The sequence below is a fragment of the Rana temporaria genome, chromosome 2, assembly GCF_905171775.1.
Source record: "Rana temporaria chromosome 2, aRanTem1.1, whole genome shotgun sequence".
NCBI classification, from domain to species: Eukaryota; Metazoa; Chordata; class Amphibia; order Anura; family Ranidae; genus Rana; species Rana temporaria.
In genome coordinates this window covers 404845821-404872383 of record NC_053490.1, presented here as the reverse complement: position 1 = coordinate 404872383, position 26563 = coordinate 404845821, and the positions used below count along the sequence as shown (strand labels likewise).

At 44.1% G+C, this 26563-nt stretch overlaps 1 protein-coding gene across 3 annotated transcripts in view; it reads left to right on the top strand.

The window, feature by feature from the left end:
• The window catches only part of TBL1X (transducin beta like 1 X-linked), a 396289-nt gene that overhangs the window by 325563 nt on the left and 44163 nt on the right, over window positions 1–26563 (top strand). For all 3 annotated transcript variants that reach the window (XM_040338145.1, XM_040338146.1, XM_040338144.1), the window contains 2 exons: window positions 19085–19334; window positions 21058–21190. In XM_040338145.1, the coding sequence (XP_040194079.1) occupies window positions 19085–19334; window positions 21058–21190 (383 nt within the window). The remainder of the gene's footprint in view (window positions 1–19084; window positions 19335–21057; window positions 21191–26563) is intronic.

Genomic DNA, 26563 nt, shown 5'->3' with positions numbered 1-26563 from the left:
TCGTGTGTACGAGGCCTAAAGAGGGTATCATGGCTCAGGGAGACTAAGTCCACACTCTATACAGCTGCTTATATAGCGGCCATGTATAGTGTGTGGATGGAGATAGTTTGAGCTAGATTAGGCAGACAGGTAAGTTAGTGGCAGTGTATTTGATATGTATATCTATACAGTGTAGTATATCCCTTTCATGCCTAAGCCTATTTATGACATTTGGTGTTTACGAGTTAAAATCCATATTTTTGGCTAGAAAATTACTTAGAACCCCCAAACATTATATATATTTTTTAGAAGAGCATCTAGAGAATAAAATGGCGACTTTTGCAATATTTTATGTCACACAGTATTTGTGCGGCGGTGTTTTAAACACAACTTTTTGGGAAAAATTTATTTTCATGAATTTTAAAAAAATGAAAAAGTAAAATTAGCCCAATTTTTTTGCATAATGTGAAAGATGATGTTACGCCGAGTAAATAGATACCAAGCATGTCACGCTTTATAATTGCACGCACTCATGGAATTGCGACAAACTACGGTACCTAAAAATCTCCATAGGCGACGCTTTAAACTTCTTTTACGGTTACCAGGTTAGAGTTACAGAGTAGGTCTAGTGATAGAATTATTGCTCTCGCTCTGACGATCGCGGCGATACCTCACATGTGTGATTTGAACACTGTTTTCATATGCGGGCGCGACTTCCGTATGCGTTTTCTTTGTTGCGCAAGCTCGCGGGGAGGGGGGCGCTTTAAAAAAAGTTTTTTTTTTTCTTAATTTTTATTTTTTTTATAATATTAAATTGTGTTTTTTTTTTTTTTACATTTTGATCACTTTTATTGCTGTCACAAGGAATGTAAACATCCCTTGTGACAGTAATAGGTGGTGACAGGTACTCTTTATGGAGGGATCGGGGGTCTAAAAGACCCCTGAGCCCTTCTTTGCACTTCAAAGTATTCAGATCACCGAAAACGGCGATTCTGAATACTGTGTACTTTTTTAAATCCGGCGCCATTGGCAGCCGAGAAACCCGGAAGTCATGACGTCGCTTCCGTGGTTTCAATGCGGAGACTGAATCAAAGCCGTTTACGGCTTAGTGTCAGTCTCCGCCTGGACACAGAAGGCAGCGGATCGTGGATCGGGTCTCCCGGTGGGACGGGAGGCCCGGTCAGAGCGGCGAGAGGCGGCGGGAGAGGGGGATGTCCCCTCCCGCTCCTCCGGCATAACAACCAGCGGCTTTTAGCCGCATCGGTTGTTTTGTTTGGATAGCCGATCGCCGGCTCTAAACAACGGTACCGGGATGATGCCTGCTGCTGCAGGCATCATCCTGGTATAACCCCCGAAAGCCGAGGATGCATATATGCGTTCCGTCGGCGTGAAAGGGATATACACTGTATATATATACTCTGCATTTAGCGTAGACTAGATATTCAGTGTAGACTCTGGCCCAGATTCAAGAAGCACTTGCGCCCGCGCAACCATAGTTGCGCAGCGCAAGTGCTTACTTGCTCCGGTGTAACGAGTGCTCCTGATTCAGGAACCTCGTTACACCGACTGCAGCCTAGGATGTGACAAACATAAGCCTCCTTATGCCTTCACATCCCAGGCTGCATTCTTGCGTTGGCCGCTAGGGGGCGCGGCCATTGTGATCGGCGTATAGTATGCAAATTGCATACTACCACCGATTCACAAAAGTTGCGCGGGCCCTGCGTACGCAAGGTACGGAGTTTCCGTACGGCGCCTTTAGCATAAGGCTGCTCCTGCTAATAGCAGGCGCAGCCAATGCTAAAGTATAGCTGCGCCTCCCGCCCGTGAAATTTAAATTTCACGTCGTTTACGTAAGTGAACCGTGAATGGCGCTGGACGCCATTCACGTTCACTTAGAAGCAAATGACGTCCTTGCGACGTCATTTGCCGCAATGCACGTCGGGAAAGTTTCCCGACGGAGCATGCATTGTTCGCTCGGCGCGGGAGCGCGCCTAATTTAAATGATTCCCGCCCCCGGCGGGATCATTTACATTAGGCAGCCTTGCGCCCGGCTGTTTAGCATATTGCCCGCGCAATTTACGGAGCAACTGCTCCGTGAATCGCGGGCAAAGCGCAATATTTGCGTGGGCGCAGAGAAAAAAATTTGCTCTTTGCCCACGCAAATATTGCGCGATTCTACCTGAATCTGGGCCTCTATATTCAGTCAATGCAGGCAGTGTAGCTTATATAACGCTGTATTGGAGTGGTTAAGGGGAACCCTGTGCAAAAATTTAAAAATAAATGGTGTGGTGGTTCCAATGGGGGTCCCATTTATATAGCCAAGGGTGGGGCCACCCAGTGACATAACAGGGTAACTCCACCTCTTTGCATGTCATGTGATGTCAGAGGGGGGGTGGGGTCACCCATTTACATCACTGTGTGGCCCTGCCCTTTTTTAGGGAAAAAAATACACTTTCATGAATTTTAAGAAAAACGAAACAATAAAGTTAGCCCAATTTTCTCTGTATAATGTAAAAGATGATGTTACGCCAAGTAAACAGATACCAAACATGTCACGCTTTAAAATTGCACACACTCGTGGAATGGTGACAAACTACGGTACCTAAAAATCTCCATAGGCAACACTTTAAAAAAAATTATGGTTACCAAGTTAGAGTTAAAGAGGAGGTCTAGTGCTAGAAGTATTGCTATTGCTCTGGCGATCGCAGCGATACCTCACATGTGTGATTTGAAGGGAGAGGTTGGTGTTTCCAGCAGGAACAGGGTGTATTCAATCAAATCTATCTAAAAGGTGCACAAAAGTTCTTTCAAGCACTGGTATAGGTGTGCTACTTACTCTGCAGTAAATAGGTGTGTAATACATTCATATACTTTTTGTCAGTGTAGGGACAGGTTGCTGTTTCCAGCAGCGACAGACTATTGTGACACAAATCCTTACCTAACAGGTCCACAAAAGTCCTTTCAAGCACTGGAATAGGTGTACTACTTGCTCTGCAGTATATAGGTGTAATATACACTTAAAATATACTTAAAATATACTTTCGAATATAGAAAGCATATTATAGTGGATTTGTATTGTGCAGCATTGTGACTGGCGGTGTATTTAGTTTATACTGCTGAATTTTTGCCTCTTTCGCTGCGTTACCTCTGCTACACACATTAACAAAATTTCTTGAAAAAAAAAAGTTTCACAACTCGTGCGATAAACCAGTGGCCCCCCAAAACGACAGATTTTGTTATATACCTTCTTCCACATATACTGCGCTGCTTTAGAGACTTTTGTCACAGGGTCATTTAAAAAATGACAGGCAGAGGAAGAGCAGGCCCTTCCGCAGGGGTGGTAGGGGTAGGGCAGGAGCACCAGGCCAGAGCCAAAGTGGGAAGTGGCACAATGTTTGTTCGATTACGTCAAAGAACGCACCAGACTTGGTTGAGTGGCTCGCCATCAACACCACCATATACCCTCCTCCTGAGTCACAGGAATTATTTTCCGATCCATCAGAAGACATTTCGGATGCACAGCCATTCTTGGCATTGGATCAGGAAGAGGAGGTAGCAACAGCCGGCACTCAGCAGTCTGACGACAGTACTCAGATCAGCCCAAGGAGGTTTGTGCCCGCTGTTGCTGCCTACTCCGAGATCTCTATTGTTAGTAATGGGGAAGGTGACGTCGATGATGACGTGTCTACAGACATCACGTGGATGCCCACAAGAGAGAAAGAGGAGGGGAGTTCAGAGGGAGAGATGGACCAGCAGATAGGGAGGAGAAGCAGGCCGAACTTACATTGCACAGGAGGGACAAACCAGACTCCTAATGTGTCAGGAGCGAGCCATCAACCATGTACGGTCACATCTGGCGCTCCCAGGACGCCGGCCCATGGCTCCGCAGTGTGGGCTTTTTTTAGGGCTTGTGTCCGCTGCAGACAATAGTGTGGCCATCTGCAGCCTTTGCAGTCAACGCATAAGTCAACACTCACCTAGGGACGACCGCCTTAAGAAGGCACCTGGCCTCCCATCACCGAGCCCAGTGGGAGCCATGCCATCAGAACCCACAAAGCCACAATCCAGTCTCTTACCATCCAGCCTCTTCTCCTTCTCTTTCCCCTCTATGCTCACAATTGTCCTCCACTCCACCTGCCATCATGCCTTCCTCACGTTTTTCTGCAAAAAGGCAGGCTTCGGTGGCCCAAATGTTCGATCGTAAAAAAAACGATGACGCCGGATAACCCAAGGGTTGACCGCTGGCTTGTCGGAACTGATAGCCCGCCAACTACTGCCATATAAATTGGTGGACTCAGAGGCCTTTCGAAAATTTGTGGCCATTGGAACACCACAATGGAAGGTCCCAGGATGGATTTGTTTTTCACAGAAGGGCATCCCAGTGCTATATGGCCATGTTCAGCGGCAAGTGAATGTATCTCTGGCACACAGTGTCGATGCCAAGATTTATCGGATCACAGACACGTGGTCTAGCAAACACGGGCAGGGAAGGTATATAACTTTCACTGCCCAGTGGGTAAACCTTCTGACGGCGGTCAAGCATGTAACCCGTGGCACCCATGTAGATTTGGTTTTACCGCCACGGATTGCATGCAGGCCTGCCTCTTCTTCTCATCCTCCTACTCCATCCTCCCTCTCCTCCTCGGCTGACTCCTCATTTTCCGATGCTACTGTCTCTTCCGCTGCGCCGCCCAAGATCCCCAGAACCTATTCGACATGCCAGGTGAGACGTTGCCATGCTGTGCTGCGTCTGCTTTGCCTAGAAGTCAAGAGCCACACTGGTCCTGCACTCCTTTCAGCTTTGCGTTCACAGGCAGATCAGTGGCTAACACCGCTCAATTTGACAGTTGGTAAAGGTGTGTGCGACAACGGTGGCAATCTGCTGAGCACGCTGAAACAGGGCAAAATTACACACATGCCATGCATGGCACACGTCCTGAACTTGGTCATGCAGCGATTCGTTGCCAAATACCCTGGGCTCCAGAACGTCTTGCGGCAGGCCAGGAAAATCTCGGCCCATTTCAGAAGATCTTACACGGCCATGGCTCGCCTTGCTGACATTCAGCGGCAACACAACCTGCCGGTCAGACGTCTTATTTGTGACTGCCCGACGCGATGGAACTTAACATTGTATATGCTTGATAGGCTGCTCCAGCAGAAACGTGCAGTTAACGACTACCTGTACGAACTCTGCTGCAGGACAGGTTCTGGGAGCTTGGTTTTTTTGCACCGTGCCAGTGGCTGCTCATGCGCGACTTATTCAGACTTCTGTGGCCATTTGATGAGATCAACAAACTGGTCAGACACAGCAAGGGGCCATCAGTGACATCATACCTTACGCCCTCATTTCTGGAGCGTGCATTGCGTTGTGTCATTGATCAAGCTGTCGAGGAGCAGGAGCAGGAAGATGAGGAAGTCGCAATGCTGGATGAATTCCTTAGTGGGGGCTACTCCACCTGAAACAAATCAACAACGTGAGTCTGAAGAGGAGTCAGAGGAGGATGGTGCAGGGGCGGAGGAGGAGGAGCAAGAAGAGCATGCTTTAAACCTTTCTGGGATCCCTGGTGTTGTCCGTGGATGTGGGTAGGAGAACGAGGACGACATTATCCTGGATGATGAGCAGGAGCCAGCGCTTCCAGTTTAGTGCAAGTGCATGCTCCAATGTTTTAAGAGGGATCCTGTATAAAAAGCATAAAGGGCAAGGACCAGTACTGGGTGGCAACATACTTAGACCCCCGGTACAAACAAAACATAGTGGAAATGTTACCACCATCACAGAGGGCTATCAGAATGCAGCACTTCCAGGTCTTGCTTCGAGAAATGCTGCATTCTGCTTTTGCGTCCGCTGGCAGAGGAATTTCCACTCACAGAGAAACAGTTTCGGGTACCAATCCAACAGCACAAAAAGGGCGGTTTGAAGATGTCTTGGTCACTAATGATATGAGATCATTCTTTCAGCCGACCCATCGACAGCTGTCCCCCGGATCCAGCATCTGGGAACGCCTAGACCGACAGGTGTACGACTACATCGGGTTAACGGCCGATGTGGACGCACTGAGAAGTGATGAACTCCTGGACTAATGGGTGGGCAGGCTTGACCTCTGGCCAGAGCTTGCACAATTTACAATGGAACTGTTGGCTTGTCCAGTGTCCTGTCCGAAAGGACGGTCAGCGCAGCAGGGGAGGTCATGACCGATAAGCGCACTCGCCTAGCTCACAACAGTGTTGACTACCTCACATTTATAAAAATTAATAAAGCATGGATCTCGGAGGAATTCAACACATGTGACCAGTAGACCATGTTTCATTCAAATTCAGGTGAACGCCTGCAGGCAAATTTTTTGGGCCTGTATTGGCCGACGCTTTTTTCTGTACCCGGTGAATGCCTAATGTACCACCAGCCACAGAATACAATGTTTTTTGCTGTCAGGTGAACACCTGTGGCTGTGGGCTAATTTTTGAGGCCTGTAATGGCCGACACTTACTTCTGTATCCGTTGAATGCCTAATGTACCACCAGCCACAGACTACAAAGTTGTTTGCTGTCCGGTGAACGCCTGTGGCCGTGGGCTAATTTTTGAGGCCTGTAATGGCCGACACTTACTTCTGTATCCGGTGAATGCCTAATGTACCACCAGCCACAGAATACAAAGTTGTTTGCTGTACGGTGAATGCCTGTGGGCTAAATTTTGGGGCATGTAATGGGCGGCACTTACTTCTGTATCTGGTGAATGCCTATTGTACCACCAGCCACGGAATACAACGTTTTTTGCTGTCAGGTGAACGCATGTGGCCGTGGGCTAATACTATATCTACTCTCATAGTACCTGAGCTATGTTGCCTCTCATACGCAATTAATACTTGTTACTACATATACTATATGTACTCTCAAACTAATTTTAAACGCTAAGCCTTGGTCGCATGTTGTAATGCGTCAATGCTTAGTAGCTCAACGCCTTTCTTTATGTGACACAGAGATGATGTATAGATCCCCCAAACTCCTGTTGCGAGGAGTCACGCCTGGGGCATAATACTGAGTTGTCGCATAGAGAATTGCATTGAATTCCTTGCTAACCGCAGTTGTGGTTCACTCCGTTCACCAGTGCTGTTACAATGCCTAATGTACCACCAGCCACAGAATACAAAGTTGTTTGCTGTCAGGTGAATGCCTGTGGCCGTGGGCTAATTTTTGGGGCCTGTAATGGGCGGCACTTACTTCTGTATCCGGTGAATGCCTAATGTACCACCAGCCACAGAATACAAGGTTGTTTGCTGTCAGGTGAACGCATGTGGGCTAATATTTGGGGCGTGTAATGGCCGACACCTACTTCTGTATCCGGTGAATAGCTTAATGTACCTCCAGCCACAGAATACAAAGTTGTTTGCTGTCATGTGAGCGCCTGTCGGGTAATTTTTGGGGCTTGTAATGGCCGGCACTTACTTATGTATCCGGTTTTTCACTTAATACTTCTGGTAGGTCAGTGTCCATGTTGTGGGACTATTTGTGCACAGATAGTAAGTATTTTGTGGCTGCAAATATGACCTGAAGGTTTTTAATATTCACCTGCCATTAAAGTCAATGGGGCCCGCTGCGCACTTGCGGTTCGTGGACATTTGCGAAAGTTTGCGGTTAGCGTTCGCGAACCGTCCCGTCGGATGTTCGTCCATCACTAGAGATAAATCTACTTTTCAATAGAATAAACCAGCACTGCTAACACTTCACATGCTTAAATGTGCCTAAATGATGAAGACCGTATTCTGTTGAAATTGTTACCTAAAACATGATCATTAATGAATATAGATTACAGGAAATCAGACTCAGTTTACCCCTTAATGCCAAGTGTTCACATATATGCGGCCTCGGTTTTAGGGGGTTATACCTGGATGATGCCCGCAGCTGCAGGCATCATCCCGTTACCGTTTTTTTAGAGCAGGTGATCTGCTTTCCAGGGATATCAAAACCGATGCGGCTAAAGCCCCTCCCGCCGCCTTTCCTTAGTTCCAGTCTTCTCTCTGTAAACACAGAAGCAACGCCACAACGTCACTTCTGGTTTACTCGGCCACCAATGGCGCCTGTTTTTAAAAAAAATACAGTATTTAGAATCGCCATTTTCAGCGATTTGAATACTTTCAAGTGCAAAGGAGGGATTTGGGGTATTTTAGACCCCAAATCCCTCCATAAAGAGTACTTGTCACCACCTATTACTGTCACAAGGGATGTTTACATTCCTTGTGACAGCAATAAAAGTGATAAAAACAAAAACACAATGTAAACAAATGTAAAAAAAAAAAATGTAAAGTGCCCCCATCCCCGCGAGCTCACGCAGCAAAGAAACAGCATACGGAAGTCACCTGCATATCTAAACTGTGTTCAAATCACACATGTGAGGTCAGAGCATGAGCAATAATTCTAGCACTAGACCTCCTCTTTAACTCTAACCTGGTAACCGTAATTTTTTTTTAAAGTGTTGCCTGTGGAGATTTTTAGATACCATAGTTTGTCGCCAGAGTGTGCAATTTTAAAGCGTGACATCTATTTTCTAGCAATAAATATGGATTTTAACTCGTAAACACCAAATGACAGAAATAGGCTTAGGCAAGAAAGGGAGAAAAGTTAAACCGCCATCTCTTTATCCAAAATTATCCTTGAATGAATAATATGATTCCTTTGGAGAACTTTTTTAAACATCTCATTCTGCAGTCATGCATTTGAATGAATGTGAATATGATTACCTTACTGTAGCTAATCACAATTTATCATAACGTGTATTCTTCTTTGAGCAAACAAAAAACCTCAGTAGCAGTCAGTCCCTAGACCACAGATAAAGGTCCAAAATGTGCATTGGATGTGACTTTGTATCAGTATTACAATACATTATATTATAATTAGATTAGATTATTTTGCCTTATTAAAACACCTAAATAAATATTGTAATATATAGGATAGAAACAGTGCTATGGACTCATTGGGCCAGATTCACAACCAGCGGGCGCAACGTAACTTTTCTGATTTAAGTTACACTGCCGCAAATTACACAAGTTAGTGCCCGATCCACAAAGCACTTACCTGGAAATTTGCGGCGGTGTATCCTAAATCAGTCCGGCGCAAGGCGGGCCAATTCGAATGGGGCGAGTCCCATTTAAATTAGGCGCGCTCCCACGCCGGACGTACTGCGCATGCTCCCGACGCTATTTTCCAGACGTGCTTTGTGCGAAGTTACGTTGCGCCGAGGTTTTGTGAATCGCGACGGGTAAAAAAGAGATGTGGCGGAAAAAAAAATTTGACAGCGACGCGGGAAAGACGGGTATACTTTTACATGGTGTACTAACTTTACACTTTGTAAAAGTAGCCCTATCTTTGCGACGGCAAACTAACACTTGCGGCGACTTCACAAAGGGAAAAAGCTTTGTGGATCTCCGTAAGTGCTAATTTGCATACCCGACGCTGGATTACGATGAGAAATGCCCCCAGCGGCGGCTGCGGTACTGCATCCTAAGATCCGACAGTGTAAGTCCATTACACTGTCGGATCTTAGGACTAGCTATGCGTAACTGATTCTATGAATCAGTCGCATAGATAGAAATAGAGATACGACGGCATATCAGTAGATACGCCGTCGTATCTAGTTTGTGAATCTGGCCCATTGTTTCTTTATATATTTTGATGGTCAGGGCAAAAATTCAACCTAATACTTGACATTAAATTAAAGGGATTAGTCCATTAGCTTAATGAATGCGGTGATATTTCACTTTGCAAAGAATACCCAATCACAAGCAAAAAAAAACAGTATTTTTTATTATTTTTTTGCTTGCACATAGTTGGATAATGCACGTCAGCGAAACTTCATCTCATTCACTAAGTGAAAGAGAAAATTCCCTTGCAATGTTTAAATTTCCAATGACTACGCGTTTTCTACAGTTCTTTACTTTGGAGCTGTAAAGTAAAAAATAATTTGATTTACAACTTTTCAAATGTATTGAGAACACACAGCTGAATGATTTAGAGGAGAGAGATATCCCCCTTCCTGTTTCTAGTATGCCGTATCAGTTGGAGAAACACAGTATAAATGTGAGCAGCTTCTGCTGGTCTCTTTTTATGAGAAAACCCAGAATGCTTTGCAAATGCAGCATCAGAAAAGAAACTAAAGAAAATCTCTATTTTTAAAATGAAGCTTTTATGTATATAAAAAGTGGCACAAAAGAATTATGGAAATGTTTAACCACTTAAGGACCGCCTCCTGCACATTTACGTCGGCAGAATGGCATGGCTGGGCACAAGCACGTACATGTACGTCCTCTTTAAGTGCCCAGCAGTGGGTCGCGGGCGCGTGTCAGCGACCCGGTCCGAAGCTCCGTGACTGCGTGACCCGTGGACCAGATCGCCGCTTTAGTCCCGCAAACGGTCCCCGGAGCTGAAGAACGGGGAGAGCTGTGTGTAAACACAGCTTCCCCGTTCTTCACTGTAGCGCTGTCATCGATCGTGTGTTTCCTTTTATAGGGAAACACAATCGATGACATCACACCTACAGCCACACCCCCCACAGTTAGAAACACAAATGAGGTCACACATAACCCCTTCAGCGCCCCCTTGTGGTTAACTCCCAAACTGCAATTGTCATTTTCACAGTAAACAATGCATTTTAAATGAATTTTTTGCTGTGAAAATGACAATGGTCCCAAAAATGTGTCAAAATTGTCCGAAGTGTCCGCCATAATGTCGCAGTCACGAAAAAAATCGCTGATCGCCGTCATTAGTAGTAAAAGAAAAAAAAATGCAATAAAACTATCCCCTATTTTGTAAACGCTATACATTTTGCGCAAACCAACCGATAAACGTTTATTGCGATTTTTTTTTACCAAAAATAGGTAGAAGAATACGTATCGACCTAAACTGAGGAAATTTTTTTTTTTTTTAGATATTTTTGGGGCATATTTACTATAGCAAAAAGTAAAAAATATTGAATTTTTTTCAAAATTGTCGCTCTATTTTTGTTTAATAGCACAAAAAATAAAAACCGCAGAGGTGATCAAATACCACCAAAAGAAAGCACTATTTGTGGGAAAAAAAGGACGCCAATTTTGTTTGGGAGCCACGTTGCACGACCGCGCAATTGTCAGTTAAAGCTACGCAGTGCCGAATCGCAAAAACTGGCCGGGTCCTTTAGCTGCCTAAAGGTCCGGGTCTTAAGTGGTTAAAGAAAGAAATAAAACTGACCAAAAAAAATAGTTTCTTCTTATGTTACATATTAATAACGCCAGAAAGTTTATTCAGAAAGATTTTACTTTGACTTCACAAACAGGCTTATGATAGTTGTGATCAAAAGCCATGGAAAGGTGCACATTATTCTTACAAATGACAATGCTGATGACCTGTAACAGGAGATTTGCATTATGTTCTGAGTATTATTGCAGATTCAATTTATATTGTGTGAGTCACATACTGATTGCCTGCTCAGCCGGCTCTGAACATCCTGAAATATAATAGCAATGTCACTTGAGTTGGAATTTGTTGCACAGCTGGTGCATGGTTTTGTATTGTTTAGAAAGTAAAAGAAGGATGAAAGAGCATATGTACTGTGCAGTGTCCAATCTCGAAAAAGTAAGGTATAAGTGCACAATATATAGAATGTGGAGAACATGAAAATGGTAAAGAGTTGTTTGTTTTAAAAAGGGCTTCTAAATTAGTCCACAAAGCTTAACTGTAATGCCCCTTGAGATATCTGGTTGGTATACTATTAAGCCCTGTACACACGATCGGACATCTGATGGAATCTAATCCGATGGATTTTTTCATTGGATATCCGATGAAGCTGACTTTCATCAGTCTTGCCTACACACCATCGGTTAAAAATCCGATCGTGTCCAACGTCGTGACGTAAAACACTACGACGTGCTGAGAAAAATGAAGTTCAATGCTTCCGAGCATGCGTCGACTTGATTCGGAGCATGCATGGATTTTTGACTGATGGACTTCCCCACAGACGATCGTTTATTTTCTATAGTTTTTTAACCATAGGAAACATTTAAAACAGGTTCTATTTTTATTCACCGATGGAAAAAAAAACGATGGGGCCCACACACGATCGGTTTGTCCGATGAACAGGGGCTGAGGCAATTTGAACAGGGGCTGGGGCAATTTCGAAGACAGTCAGTGCAGTAGAGTCGGTGCATCCACAGTGGACTCAGGAGCGCCACCCCCTCTCTCTACTGCGCCGTCACTCAAACAGTGTCCAATACATAGAGATTCATGCATTGCATGAATCTCTATGTATTGTCGCCGCTGCCGCCCACTATTTAGATGGCCGGCCCCCTGATGAGTGCCAGCCATCTGAATAACGGCAGCTGGTTGGCTGTGTGGAAGTGTCTATCAGAGCCAGCGGTTGGGCTGTAATCGGCTTCCAAATAGTTAACCAGGGGACGCACAGGGTGTGTGCGTTCCCTGGTTAACACTCGTCTCAGCCAATCAGGTTCATCGGGTCTAGTTACCGGTAACCTGATTGGCTGAAGCGATATCGAGGGCGGGACTTGGGAGAAGACATCAAGGGAGGATGGCTGACCCGAGAAAGGTAAGTGCTGGGGGACGGGGGGGCAGCAAACTGGCAGTAATTGATGGGCACAGTGGTGACAATTTATGGCACAGTGGCTGCATTTGATGGCATGGCACAGCGGCTGTGTTTAATGGCATGGCACAGTGGCAACAATTGATGGCACAGTGGTGAAAATTTATGGCATGGCACAGTGGCGACAATTGATGGCACAGTGGTGACAATTGATGGGCACAGTGGTGACAATTGATGGGCACAGTGGTGACAATTGATGGCACAGTGGCTGCGTTTGATGGCCTGGCACAGTGACTGCGTTTGATGGCATGGCACAGTGGCTGCATTTGATGGCACAGTGGCGACAATTGATGGGCACAGTGGTGACAATTGATGGGCACATATGTAAAACGGGGGTATTCCTGCGCTATTATGGGTAAATAGAGTTGCTCAAGGGTGCCGAAAACACTGCAAGGGTCAAACACTACCCACGAAAGAATAAAAAAATAATCAAATTGTGGTGTTGCGCTCCCTCATGAAATAACATATAAACCTAGATATATGAATGCAGAGAGAATGAATTATATAAAATTATATAAATAAATATATAAAGTGCTGCTGTGCTGCATCAAGTGACTACAGGTGCAATGATATAAAGTGCAATGATAATAAATACTGTATTCAAAAGTTGATAATAATTAGAAAAAACAATGGCACAGTGGTGACAATTGATGGCATGGCACAGTGGCGACAATTGCTGGGCACAGTGGCTGCGTTTGATGGCATGGCACAGTGGCTGCATTTGATGGCACAGTGGCGACATTTGATGGGCACAGTGGCGACAATTGATGGGCACAGTGGTGACAATTGATGGCACAGTGGTTGCGTTTGATGGAATGGCATTTGATGGCATGGCACAGTGGCTGCGTTTGATGGCACAGTGGCGACAATTTCTGGCACAGTGGCGACAATTGCTGGGCACAGTGGCTGCATTTAATGGCACAGTGGCGACAATTGATGGGCACAGTGGCTGCGTTTGATGGTCACAGTGGCTGTATTTGATGGGCACAGTGGTGGCAATTGATGGGCACAGTAGCTGTGTTTGATGGGCACAGTGAGGCTGCAATTGATGTTTTTTTCTTTTTTTTGTTTGTTTGCGCCCCCCAAAAAATGTTGAGCACCAGCGGCCACTGCAGTGGAGAATAAAAAATGGAGAAATAATTTGTTACATTATCTGTTCCCCAGTCTGATGATCATGTGCTGGTCGGAGCGGAGGGAATATTTCTTCAGTTTCGGGTGAATGCCCACTCAGCTCTGCTCGCATTTTCTTCTGCCTTGGCTCAAGCCCCGGGCCAACCGCCTGCCTGCTTATGTCCTTTCCTTCCCTGGCGGAATGATCTTCCTCCACTTCCCACCCAGTAGTAGCCGGAGCCCGGAGAGTAAGGCCCCATACACACGATAGAATCCATCCGCAGATAAATCCCAGCAAATGGGTTTCTGCGGATAGATTCTATGGTGTGTACACGCCAGCGGATCTCTTTCCGCGGAGAAATCTCCTCTGGGATGGATTCCAGCAGATCGGATATTTGCTGTGATGCACAACGAATCCATCTGCTGGAATCCATCCCAACGGATGGATCCGCTCGTCTGTACAGACTTACCGGATCCATCCGTCCAAAGGGATTCCCCGCACGCGTCGTAATGATTTGACGCATGCGTGGAATTCCTTATATGACAGCGTCGCGCCCGTCGCCGCGTCATAATCGCGGCGACGGCGCGACACGTCATCGCCAGAGGATTTCCGCGCGGATTTCAATGGGATGGTGTGTACACTCCATCCCATCGAAATCAGCGGATATCTTTGAGAGGATTTATCCGTGGAAACGGTCCGCTGGACCGTATCCGCGGATAAATCCTCCCGTGTGTATGGGGCCTAAGACTTGACAGGCTGTAAGGCAGGAAGTGGCGGCTACTGGCAGCGAGTCGGTGATTGCCGCCATTACTAGTAAAAAAAAAATATATATTTCCCTGGATTTCATGTAAAAAATCTGATCACCTTACTTTAGCAGCACCAGATGACAGGAAGTGATCAAGAAGATCATGTTTATTTTAGGTACCAATCGCTAAATTTTTAGATGATGAGTACAGTGACTAATGATGCTGGAGCTTCCAACAAAGTATGCAGAAACCTAGAATGACATGTACAAGCTACATAAGGCCCAAAACAGTTTGAAAATATGAGTGTTGACCTTCCAGATTAAAATAATTCCCCTATAGTCTAAACTCAATCAAAACTATAGTCAAATATTAGCATATACATGTCATGATTCTGTGATGTACTAATCAAGATTTCCTTCTATGCATTGAAAAACCTTCTTTCAGAACCTCCCATTCATACGGAATACATTTTTTTTTCTTTTGAAATTAACTTTTTAGAGACACAATTTGCTTTCTAGTAGTTGTATAGTTTTGTAGTAAATAGGTTAAAAAGGATTTTTAAACTACAGTTTTTTTTTTTTTTGTCATTTTTTAAATAAGGAATGTAATTGGATTCATGGATAAAGATATAATCACATTTAAAGGGGAAAAAAATGTCTGTGAAAGAATACTGTTTTCTTATCAACAGCAGTACTGTAATTTTCTTATCAGCCTCCTTTTGTCTACAATGTTGTGTTTCTTTTGTAATAGCAGTTTTATAATTACTTTCCAGAGTTAAGAAAGAGAATAAGTGGGAAATTACATGAATGTACCAAAGTCCCAGAAAGGCTTAATTATGTCATTTAATTTCAGTACAACACCTTCCAACAGCAAAGCTTGCAAAAAAAACACATACTAGGTACCAGCAGGGACCTGGGTGTTAAAGTAGAAATGAAGCCTAAACATTTTCATTTCCATCTTGGATAGAGTAAAGAAAGGTATAGTCTGTCAAGTTATTTTTTGCAATCCGTATCCCATTGGAGAGATTCCCCTTGCCATAGCCAGAAAGTAATGCCCCGTACACACCATAACTTTATGTGATGAAAAAAAACGGAGTTTTTTTTTAAAAACGTCACTTTAATTGACTGTGTGTGGGGGAAAACGTTGTTTTATGTCTTGTAAAAAACGACCAAAAAAAATTGAAGCATGCTTCAATTTTATGTGTCGTTTTTCAAAACGTCGTTTTTTACTTCACAGAAATTGACCGTGTGTAGCAAAAAACGTCGTTTAAAAAGACGTTTTTACACCCGCGCATGCCCAGAAGCTAGTTATGAAGCGAGCTTCAATGGAAAAACGTGGTGGAACGTAACCTCGCTTTGCTAGATCATTGTGAGAAAAACGATGGTGTGTAGGCAACTTCGTCTTTGAAAATTGAAGTTTCAAAAAGGTCATTTTTTACTTCACAGAAAATGTCGTTTTTTTTTATCACATAAAGTGATGGTGTGTACGGGGCATTAGAGTAAATCCCTCCAAAGTGAAAGAAATCACTGGTAGTCCCCAGGGACACCAAACCAGTGTCTCCATTGGAAATTTTGCCTCTATTCCTGTTCTGGTTTTGTCATTTTCTTTCACTTTTGGTAATGATGGTCACCAGGACAAATAGGGAGGATGAATATCCCTAATAGAGATTCCGACAGCAATAAGACAGTTCTAATCTAGTACCATGTTTCCCCGGAAAATAAGACCTACCCAAAAATAAGACTTAGGCCTCGTACAGACGACCGGATCTATCCGCTGGGATTGATCCGCGGATCAGTTCCAGCAGATAGATCCGGTCGTGTGTACGTCCGAGCGGACATTTCCCGGCGGATAAAAATCCAGCCGACGGATTCCCAGCGGATAAAGATTTCTTAGCATGCTAAGAAATCTATCCGCTGGAATCCAGTCCAGCGGACTGATCCAGTCGTCTGTACAGACTCACCGGATCAGTCCGTCCGCTCCCCTCCCTCGCATGTGTCGTAATGATTCGACGCATGCGTGGAAGTATTTACCTTCCAGCGTCGCACACGTCGCCGCGTCGCGCACGTCACCGCGTCATCGTCGCAGCGACGGCGCGACATGTCACCGCGGATGTATTCCGCGCGGATTTCGATCTGATGGTGTGTACAGCCATCAGATCCAAATCCGCCAGAGGATTTATCCGCTGGAAACGGTCCGGCGGACCGTTTCCAGCAGATATCCTCTCGTGTGTACGGGGCCTTAGCGTTATTCTCCAGGAGGGCTGCAATATAAGCCCTACCCCGAAAATAATAGACCTAGTTTAAAATGCTTGTAAAATCCTATAATCTACTCTATTACAGTAGTATATAATGTACAATGTGTGTGTTTCTGTAATATAATTGCGGGGAAGAGAGCTCCGGCGAGTCACACAAGCGCAGAGCGGCACTATAACGAAGGTATTTGGCACAATTATATTACAGAAACACACACAATGGAGTGGATTAGAGGATTTTACAAGCATTTTAACTCAGTTCACACTGGGGATTCCTATCAAGCAGGGAGAGATAGGAGGAGAGAAGACAGCACATTATATGGTAAGACCTACCCCAAAAATAAGCCCTACTGTGTCTTTTGTAGCCAAAATTAATATAAGACCCGGGCTTATATTCGGGGAAACACTGTATTCAAATCCCTCTCCACTCTAAAACTAAAAAAGTCATACTTTAGACACTAAATAATAAACATTTTCTCTTTTACTCTATACCATTTAGATATAGGAGCTCCGCCCCCTCTCTCTTGCACCGCTCTAATCACCATAGATAGATTTATACATGAATCTATCTATGGTCGCTGCTGACACCCCCTTTTTAGGTGTCCGGACCCTTTTCGGGTGACGGGCACCTGAATTACAGCGGTGGGGGTGTTTTTTGGAAGCGCCTGATTAGAGCCGTAAGGCTATAATAGGCGCCCAAAAATGTGAACAGCGGGCACCATGCTGTTTGTTCGCTGTTCACTCAGCTGTGTGTTAGCAAAGCGAAGGAATTCGCTTTTCTAACACTGAATCCACCTCTCAGCCAATCAGGTTCCCGGGTCTGTTACCAGTCACCTGATTGGCTGGAATGTCAGGCGCTGTTATAGGATGCCTGAGAGAGGATGGCAGAAGACATGGAGGACGTGCAGGAGACCACCGCTGACCCGCTCTGAGACAGGTAATTGCAGGCAGCATCTGGTGGGGCACAGTAGTGGAATTTGATGGGCACACTGGCAGCATCTGATGGGGCACAGTAGCGGCAATTGATGGGCACACTGGCAGCATCTGATGGGGCACAGTAGCAGCAATTGATCAGCACACTGGCAGCATCTGCTGGGGCACAGTAGCAGCAATTGATGGGCACACTGGCAGCATCTGACGGGGCACAGTAGCGGCAACTTATGGGCACACTGGCAGCATCTGATGGGGCACAGTAGCAGCAACTGATGGGCACACTGGCAGCATCTGATGGGGCACAGTAGCGGCAAATGATGGGCACACTGGCAGCATCTGATGGAGCACAGTAGCAACAATTGAAGAGCACAATGGCAGCATCTGATGGGGCACAGTAGCGGCAATTGATGGGCGCACTGGCAGAATTCTAAGGGGCTGGCAGCATTTGATGGGGCACACTGGTGGCAATTGATGGGCACAGTGTCAGCAATTGATGGGTACAGTGGCTGCATTTGATGGCACAGTGGCGGCAATTTATGGATACAATGGCTGCGTTTGATGGCACAGTGGCAGCAATTTATGGGTACAGTGGCTGCGTTTGATGTTACAGTAGCTGCGTTTGGCACAGTAGCTGTGTTTGATGGGCACAGTGGCTGCAATTGATGTTTTGTTTTGTTTTTTTCAGTTTGTTTGCACCCCCCCCCCCAAAAAATATTTGAGCACCAGCCGCCACTGCCTCTGCCCACCAATAATTTTAAGTAGGTACATGGCTACAATGAACAGGGCTTTAACACATGGTATTGGTGATTTACATATACATTTACAAGCGAAAATACAAATAATGAATGGCGCAAAATCTGGGAGCCAACCCCATGTGTGAATTTGTACTAATTGTACCAATAACATTAGGAACTATGAATGAAAAGGCCACAACTGTACATAATCTATTTAGCATTTTGCTTGACAGTTTATGAGAATGAGACAGTTAGTCCATTAAACCTGAGTTGTTGTTTTTTTTTATTGTAAGATGCTGAAGATAGATCATCTAGATTCTAAAGTCTCTCAGGAAGTCCAGGGGTAGGTCTTCTGTGAGTAAGCTCCCAAATGTGCATGGCATTATGGGGGAGTCACATTTATTTCACATTATGGAAATGTAACAGGAAGAGAGAGGGACCCAAGCAAGGAACTTTGGTGAAGGGGTCACTTTGTTGCAGCCCACAAGAGATATGAGAAGCCAGTGGATTAAAGCAGCTTTTTGCCCCAATTCACTAAATTAACCTATTTATAATATTACTTTTGGGTGGATTCATATTCTATAGCCAAACATTTATGTAATATTGTATTTTAATATAAAACTATTTTGCGTTTGTTTTAACTTTGACTGTAGTTAACAATATATTATGCAATTAGTACTACAAATAAAAATCTTTTTTTTTTTTTTGTAGGATGGCACAGTGTTTGATGGTCGGCCTATAGAATCCTTATCTTTAATTGATGCAGTAATGCCAGATGTTGTACAGACTAGACAACAAGCCTTTAGAGAGAAGTTGGCTCAGCAACAAGCTGCTGCAGCAGTATCTGCACCAAGTGCAGCGACAGTCACCACTGCCCCAGCAGCACCTGCAACCCAGCAGACCACACCAAAGAATGGAGCAGCCACTGTGAATGGTGAAGAAAATGGAGCACATGCAATAAGTAAGTAAACTTCCATCTGCCATTCCCAGTAGGATTCATGGTAATACATATTGCTAAAATAGCTATGGCATCCCTGTAGTTTCAAGTCTAAATTTTCTATCAATTTACTACCTTCCACACCTAGGTAAAGATGTGGGGAAAAATGATAACTTTAATCTGTTTCAGTAAATACTCAGTTTAGTTCTGAACCCCCAAAACAGTTAGGCCCCTTTTACACGATCGGACTGTTCAGGTCCACCTGTCAGTTTTGACGGCGGACCTGAACGGCCGCTCCATACAGTCCTATGGAGCGTCGGATGTCAGCGGAGACATGTCTGCTGACATCTGACCCGATCTGCCAAAATCAAACGTATGGCATATGGCATGCTGTCCGTTTTCATCAGATCGCTCCATAGAAGACAGCGGCGCTGCACAAGCCCCTCCCCGATCAGTGAGCAGAGAGGGTGTTGTCATCCGCCGGCTCAGCGGAGATCAGCAGACAGATCTCCCGCTGAGCTGGCGGGAGCTGGCAGACTCTGTTGCGATGGAGTCCGCCTGTGTGAAAGGAACCTTAGACCCCTTTCACACTGGGGCGTTTTTCAGGCGCTTTAGCGTTAAAAAAAGCACATGTAAAGCGCCTGAAAGAAGCTGCATCTGCAATCCCAATGTGAAAGCCCGATTGCTTTCACACTAACGCCCCAAAAATGCCCCAGTGTGAAAGGGGTCTTAGCGTTGACACTGAGGCGCTGCACTGGCAAGGAGTCAAAAAAAGTCTTGCAAGCAGCTTCTTTGCAGCGCTTTAGGAGCATTGAATACACCGCTCCTAAAGCCCCCTTCTCATTGAGGGAGCTTTTTTGAAAACCAAAGCGCCTGAAAAATGCCCCAGTGTGAAAGGGTCTTAGCGGGGCTTTACCAGCATTTTTAGGGCGCTGGCAGTGTGAAAGGGCTCTGAAAGCACTCAGGCTTTCACATTGGGATTGCAGATGAGGCAATCCACCAAATAAATATTTAGGCTCAAGGATACTGTGGGGGTGAATGCACCCTCTCGGCACAGCCCCTCCATCCACTCCCATGCCACCCATCCCTTTCTTTAATTTCTCTCCCTCCTCTTGACTCTGTCCATCTATCTCTCTTGTACCCCCCCATACTTTCCCATCCACCCTATATTGCTTTTTTCTGCCACACTTCCCCATCACCTATCACCTGGTGGACCCCTATTCTTTGTCTGCCCCTGCTAACTCCCAATCCTGCCCCAATTTAACACTGTAACATTTTGCTGTTCAGTTGCAGACAATTATGGTTTATTGCTTGTATTTTGTACTTTTACACTCCCAATTAAAGCAGTTTTCTGGTAGGGCAGTGAGCACTGCAGCTGAGAAAACATGATTTAGAGTAAAGAGATTTTAATAGTGCAGTATTCCTCAGTTCAAATAAGATACAGCATATTTCTGATGAATCATTATAATCTTAAGTGTTTTTGTCTTTGTAGAGTTGTTTTTTAAATGTAATTACATTGTCAAATGGAATCACAGTTGAAGTTCCCATAAAGCATATTAAATAGAAAAGGGCTTATTCCAGTTCATTGAAATTTTAACAATTCAATTTACTTTTAGTGCTTCCATTGTATTAAAAAGAGATACAGGACAGAATTTTAAATGACTCTTCCTTACTAGCATTTGACAGTATCATTAAATAACCATTTTAAGATATTGGACACATAACTAGATTCTGATGTGTTTTGCAGATAACCATGCAGAACCAATGGAAATTGATGGTGATGTGGAAATTCCACCTAATAAAGCAACAGTGCTACGTGGACATGAATCTGAAGTGTTCATCTGTGCCTGGAATCCAGTCAGTGATCTCCTAGCATCTGGGTAAGTCAGATAGCAGTTATGTAAAATCAGAGCAATATTAATTAAAGAATGCTCTAGGCAGTGTGTGGTTTGAAGCCAATGAGAAATGAATGCAATGAAAATGTCTGTTTGCTGTTCAGCATGACATTCCTCTAAAAGGTCCTGTGGTTGTAAACCCTTCCAAATAACCAGTGAAGGAACTGGCCTCAGGTGATACACAGAGATGAAACAAATCCTCCTACATAAGTTGCATCTATTTGTCTGCAGTCTTTCCTTCTCTATTTCTGTTCAAGGTGCAGAATTTATAAAGCTTGTCTGAGCTGTTAAAAAAAAAAACATAGGGTGGAAAGCTAAAAATGACACTCTGCAGAGCTCAGTGAGCTGAAGAGTAGAACTCCCCCCCCTCGCACCGCATCAGAAACAGAGCGAGACTGTCGATCAGCTGGCCCTCCGCCTCAGTCACCTTTTTTTCCTTGGTGTTTTTGCAAAAAAAATGAGTCGGAGAACTCCTTGTAGTTTAGTGTATAAATATAAATACAGTGGGTAAAATAAGTATTGAAAACGTCACCATTTTTCTAGGTAAATATATTCATAATACCGTATTTTCCGGCGTATAAGACGACTTTTTACACCGGAATTTCACAGCCAAAATCCGGGGGTCGTCTTATACGCCGGGTATAGCAGCTGCTCGATCGATATCAGCTGCCGGGTGCTCTGTACGGCTGCATGTATTCTGTATATGCGCCGGTTAGCCAATCCCGATGCACTGTGTGATGACAGAGCATGCTAAGCCTGCTCGGATTGGAGTAACGACCTCTGCCAATCCGAGCAGGCTACATTTATGTAGCCTGCTCGGATTGGCAGAGGTTGTTATCCAATCCGAGCAGGCTTAGCATGCTCTGTCATCAACACAGTGCATCGGGATTGGCTGAGCGCACATATACAGAATACATGCAGTCATACAGAGCACCCGGCAGCTGAGCTGATATCGATCGAGCATAGTGATTGGCTGAGCGCAGCGCTGAGCGCGGAGCGCATATACAAACTACATACAGCTGTACAGAGCACCCGGCGGGGCTGCGGCTTCTTCATTACTTCCACACAAGGGGGTCGTCTAATACGGTGAGTAGACTACAAAACCACAGTTTTTAGCAGCATTTTAGGGGGTCGTCTTATATGCCGAGTCGTCTTATACGCCGGCAAATACGGTAGGTGCTATTGACATGAAATTTTCAATGTTGGTAAAAATCCATGCAATACATACATGCAAAAAAAAAAAATAAGTTCAGAAATTAAGTTATGTGTAATCAAATGGAGTGACAAATATTGAACACATGAAGAAAGGATAGTGCAAAAAGGTATGGAAAGCCAAGAAACCAGCTGAAATCTATCAGTAATTAGAAAGCAATCCTGCCCCTTGTCAGTGCAAATTAATATCAGCTGGTTTAGTCTCAACCGATGGCCTAAAAAAAAGGTGTCTCATTACCAAGAAATATCCCATGATGGATAAAAGCAAAGAGCTCTCTCAAGACCGTTGCAACGTTATTGTTGCAAAACATACTGATAGAATTGGTTACAGAATAAATTCTAAACTTGTGAAAGTGGAATGAACATTATTTCATGGCTTGTATGTACTCTCTCCATGCAAGACTCCATTGCTGAAGAAAAAGCATGTTGAAGCTTGTTTAAAGTTTGCTGCGCAACATTTAGACAAGTCTGTAAAATACTGGGAGAATATAGTCTGGTCAGATGAGACCAAAATTGAACTCTTTGGATGCCATAATACATACTATGTTTGGAGGTCACCCCAAAAACACCATACCAACAGTAAAGTTTGGAGGTGGGAACATCATGGTGTGGGGCTGTTTTTCAGCATACGGTGCTAGAATGGCCCAGCCAATCACCTGACTTGAATCCAATAGAAAATCTATGGAAAGAACTAAATATCAGTTCATAGAAGAGGCCCAGGGAACCTTCAAGATTTGAAGACTGTGTGGAAGAATGGGTCAAAATCACACCTGAGCAATGCATGCAAATAGTTTCTCCATACAGGAGGTGTCTTGAAGCTGTCATTCCATTTTATTACTCATAACTTAATTTATGAACATATTTGTTTTGGTTTCTTTGTATGTATGGATTGCGTGGGTTGTTAACGACATGTGGTGAACATTTCATGTCAATTGCACCTTTATAAAATATATTTCCGTAGAAAAATGGTGACATGTTCAATACTTATTTTACCCGCTATATATTCCTTTAATATGCCAATGCAGCATTAGATTTTGCAATAATAATCACAACAGCATTTGTACAAAAGGGCATCTTCATTTAGGTGTGGCTAGGGCAGCATTAGGTATAAATGCATGCCTGGGTGTAGATATCGGGGTTGATTTACTAAAACTGGAGAGTGTAAAATCTGATGGATCTGTGCATAGTAGCCAAACAACTTCTAACTTTAGCTTGTTTATCTAGGCTTTGACAAAAAAAAAAACTGGAAGCTGATTGTTTCCAATACAGACCAGATTTTGCACTCTCCTGTTTAGTAAATGAAACCCATTAGTGTTTTAGGGAGAACTTTTCTTCACACATGTCTTTGCTGCAGGAGGAAATGGATTTGCAAATGAAAAACTAGGGCGAAGTTGGGCATATCTACCATGCACTCTGGGTGCCATCTTGGGGGAGGCTGTGTCTAATTGGACACTTTGTTTTAATATTTGAGTGGCAAAAGAGAAGATAAATAGCCCCTGCTGTCATTTTAGGAACTCTGCAGTGTGGGGAAATCAGTTATGCCGCGTACACACGATCGGTTAAACCGATGAGAATGGTCTGATGGACCGTTTTCATCGGTCCAAACCGATCGTGTGTGGGCGCCATCAGTTATTTATCCATCGGTTAAAAAAAGCCAACTTGTTTTAAATTTAACCGATGGATTCCTAACCGATGGAAAAAAAACAATCGTTAGTAGGCACAACCATCGGTTAAAAATCCACGAATGCCCAGAATCAAGTCGACGCATGCTTGGAAGCATTGAACTTCGTTTTTCTCAGCACGTTGTTGTGTTTTACATCACCGCGTTCTGACACGATCGTTTTTTTAACCGATGGTATGTAGGCGCGACAGACCATCAGTCAGCTTCATTGGTTAACCGATGAAAGCGGTCCATCGGTCCGTTCTCATTGGATGGACTGACCGTGTGCATGCGGCATTAGTGGCAGACACCCAATTGTGAGGGAGAGGTAGGCTTAACCCGGAGACAAGTTCCTGTGGATAAGGGACAGTTTGGGGACAACTTGGACACCTCCTGTTTGTACCTGGTGATGGGAGGAAGAAAGCGTTCTGTATATAATTAACATACAGGTCTCGCACAAGCCTGTCCATCGGTGGGACAGTGCAGTATTCCTCTCAGCAGGTCACAGTGATTGTACACCATCAAATCTACTTAAGGAAGCAAGCCTCTAGCAACCTACTGACTGTAAGCACAGTATGCTTATTGCACATCTGGAACTGGCTTTTGTTTGATGTGGATAGCTGTCTAGTTGCTAAAGCTGACTAATATTTAACAGTATTTTTTACTACTGATTACTGAGTTGAGGATGAATTTTTCTGCAGTGCCTGCTGTGTCAGAGGTTAGTAAAGGCTTGTTTAAAAGCTCATTTAAAACTTATTAAAAGCATTACCACAGGTTCACATTATCATTAATTTTGATCACATTATCATGAACTTTGCTGCAGTCTCTAGAATAGAAAAATGTATGGACATTGCAACGTCCTGCGTTCTGTATTTGCATTGCTCTGCAGGGTGCTATGTAAGTCAATTTAAAATTTGTTTTTAAAAATGTAACATGGTTCATCAACTCATGGCAATACACAACACAATTCACATAAGCATGAATAAACATTAACTCTGGCAAACTTGACTAGACAGTAATGGTTAGATGAGAAAATCCTAGACTGGAACTGAAACGCTATATGTAAACATATAGGGCCAGATCCACGTAGCGCGGCGCTTCTTTACGTCCGGCGTAGTGTATCTCAGATACGCTACGCCGCCGTAACTTACAGTGTAATTTCCCGTATCCTCAAAGAATTTGCGCCGTAAGTTACGGCGGCGTAGTGTAACTGTGTCGGCGTAAGGGCGCCCAATTCAAATGGATGAGATGGGGGCGTGTTTTATGGTAATATGTCTTGACCCGACGTAAATGACGTTTTTTCTGAACGGCGCATGCACCGTCCATGGGGGTATCCCAGTGTGCATGCTCCAAATTAACCCGCAACAAGCCAATGCTTTCGACGTGAACGTCATTCTACGCAAAGCCCTATTCGCGAACGTTTTATGCAAACGACTTACACAACGAAAAATTTGACGCTGGCCCGATGTCGTTACGCCTTATATAGCAGGGGTAGCGTTACGCCGAAAAAAGCCTTACGGAAACGACGTAAAAAAATGCGCCGGCCGGACGTACGTTTGTGGATTGGCGTATCTAGCTAATTTGCATACTCGACGCGGAAATCAACAGAAACGCCACCTAGCGGCCAGCGTAAATATGCACCTTAGATCCGACGGCGTACTAAGACGTACGCCAGTCGGATCTAGCCCAGCTTCAGGCGTATCTTGTTTTGTGGATACAAAACAAAGATACACCGGAGCAAACTAGAAGTTACGTGGGTGTATCAATAGATACGCCAGCGTAAACGCTTCGTGGATCTGGCCCATAGTACCTACTTACTATTCAGTCAAAATTAACTTTTGTTATTTACAAAAGGAACATGTTCTGCTTAAGAATTAAAATCCCTGTCATTAGAGCCTTTTCTGTGTACGTTACGCTTAAACGCGAATATGTCAGGTATACAAATAGGGAAGAACCATTGTAAAATTACAGCCTATGCAGATGATATGTTGTTTACCCTCGTAAATCCAATGACCTCAATCCCAGAACTAATGAAGGAATTTGAGAGATACGGAGCTCTATCGAACCTACGTATTAATTTTAATAAATCAGAAGCGATGGGAGTAAATGCCCCATATACAATGATAACATATCTTAACAAAAAAATTAAGTTTAAATGGACAGATAGAGCACTGACATATCTAGGCATACAACTAGCAGGAAAGGTGGATAGGATCTTTGAGTTGAACTTTCCACCTTTATTGCAAAAAGTAAAGATCTTATTGGATAAGTGGAATCAGGGCTTCCATAGTTGGATAGGTAGATGCAATATTATTAAGATGAACATACTCCCGAAAATTCTTTACTTATTACAAACACTTCCAATACATATACCAGTAAAGTATCTTAAACAATGTCAGAGAGTGATTTTTGAGTTTATATGGGCACATAAAAACCCCAGGATACAAAGGAAACAATTAATGAATATTAAGCAGCAGGGAGGACTT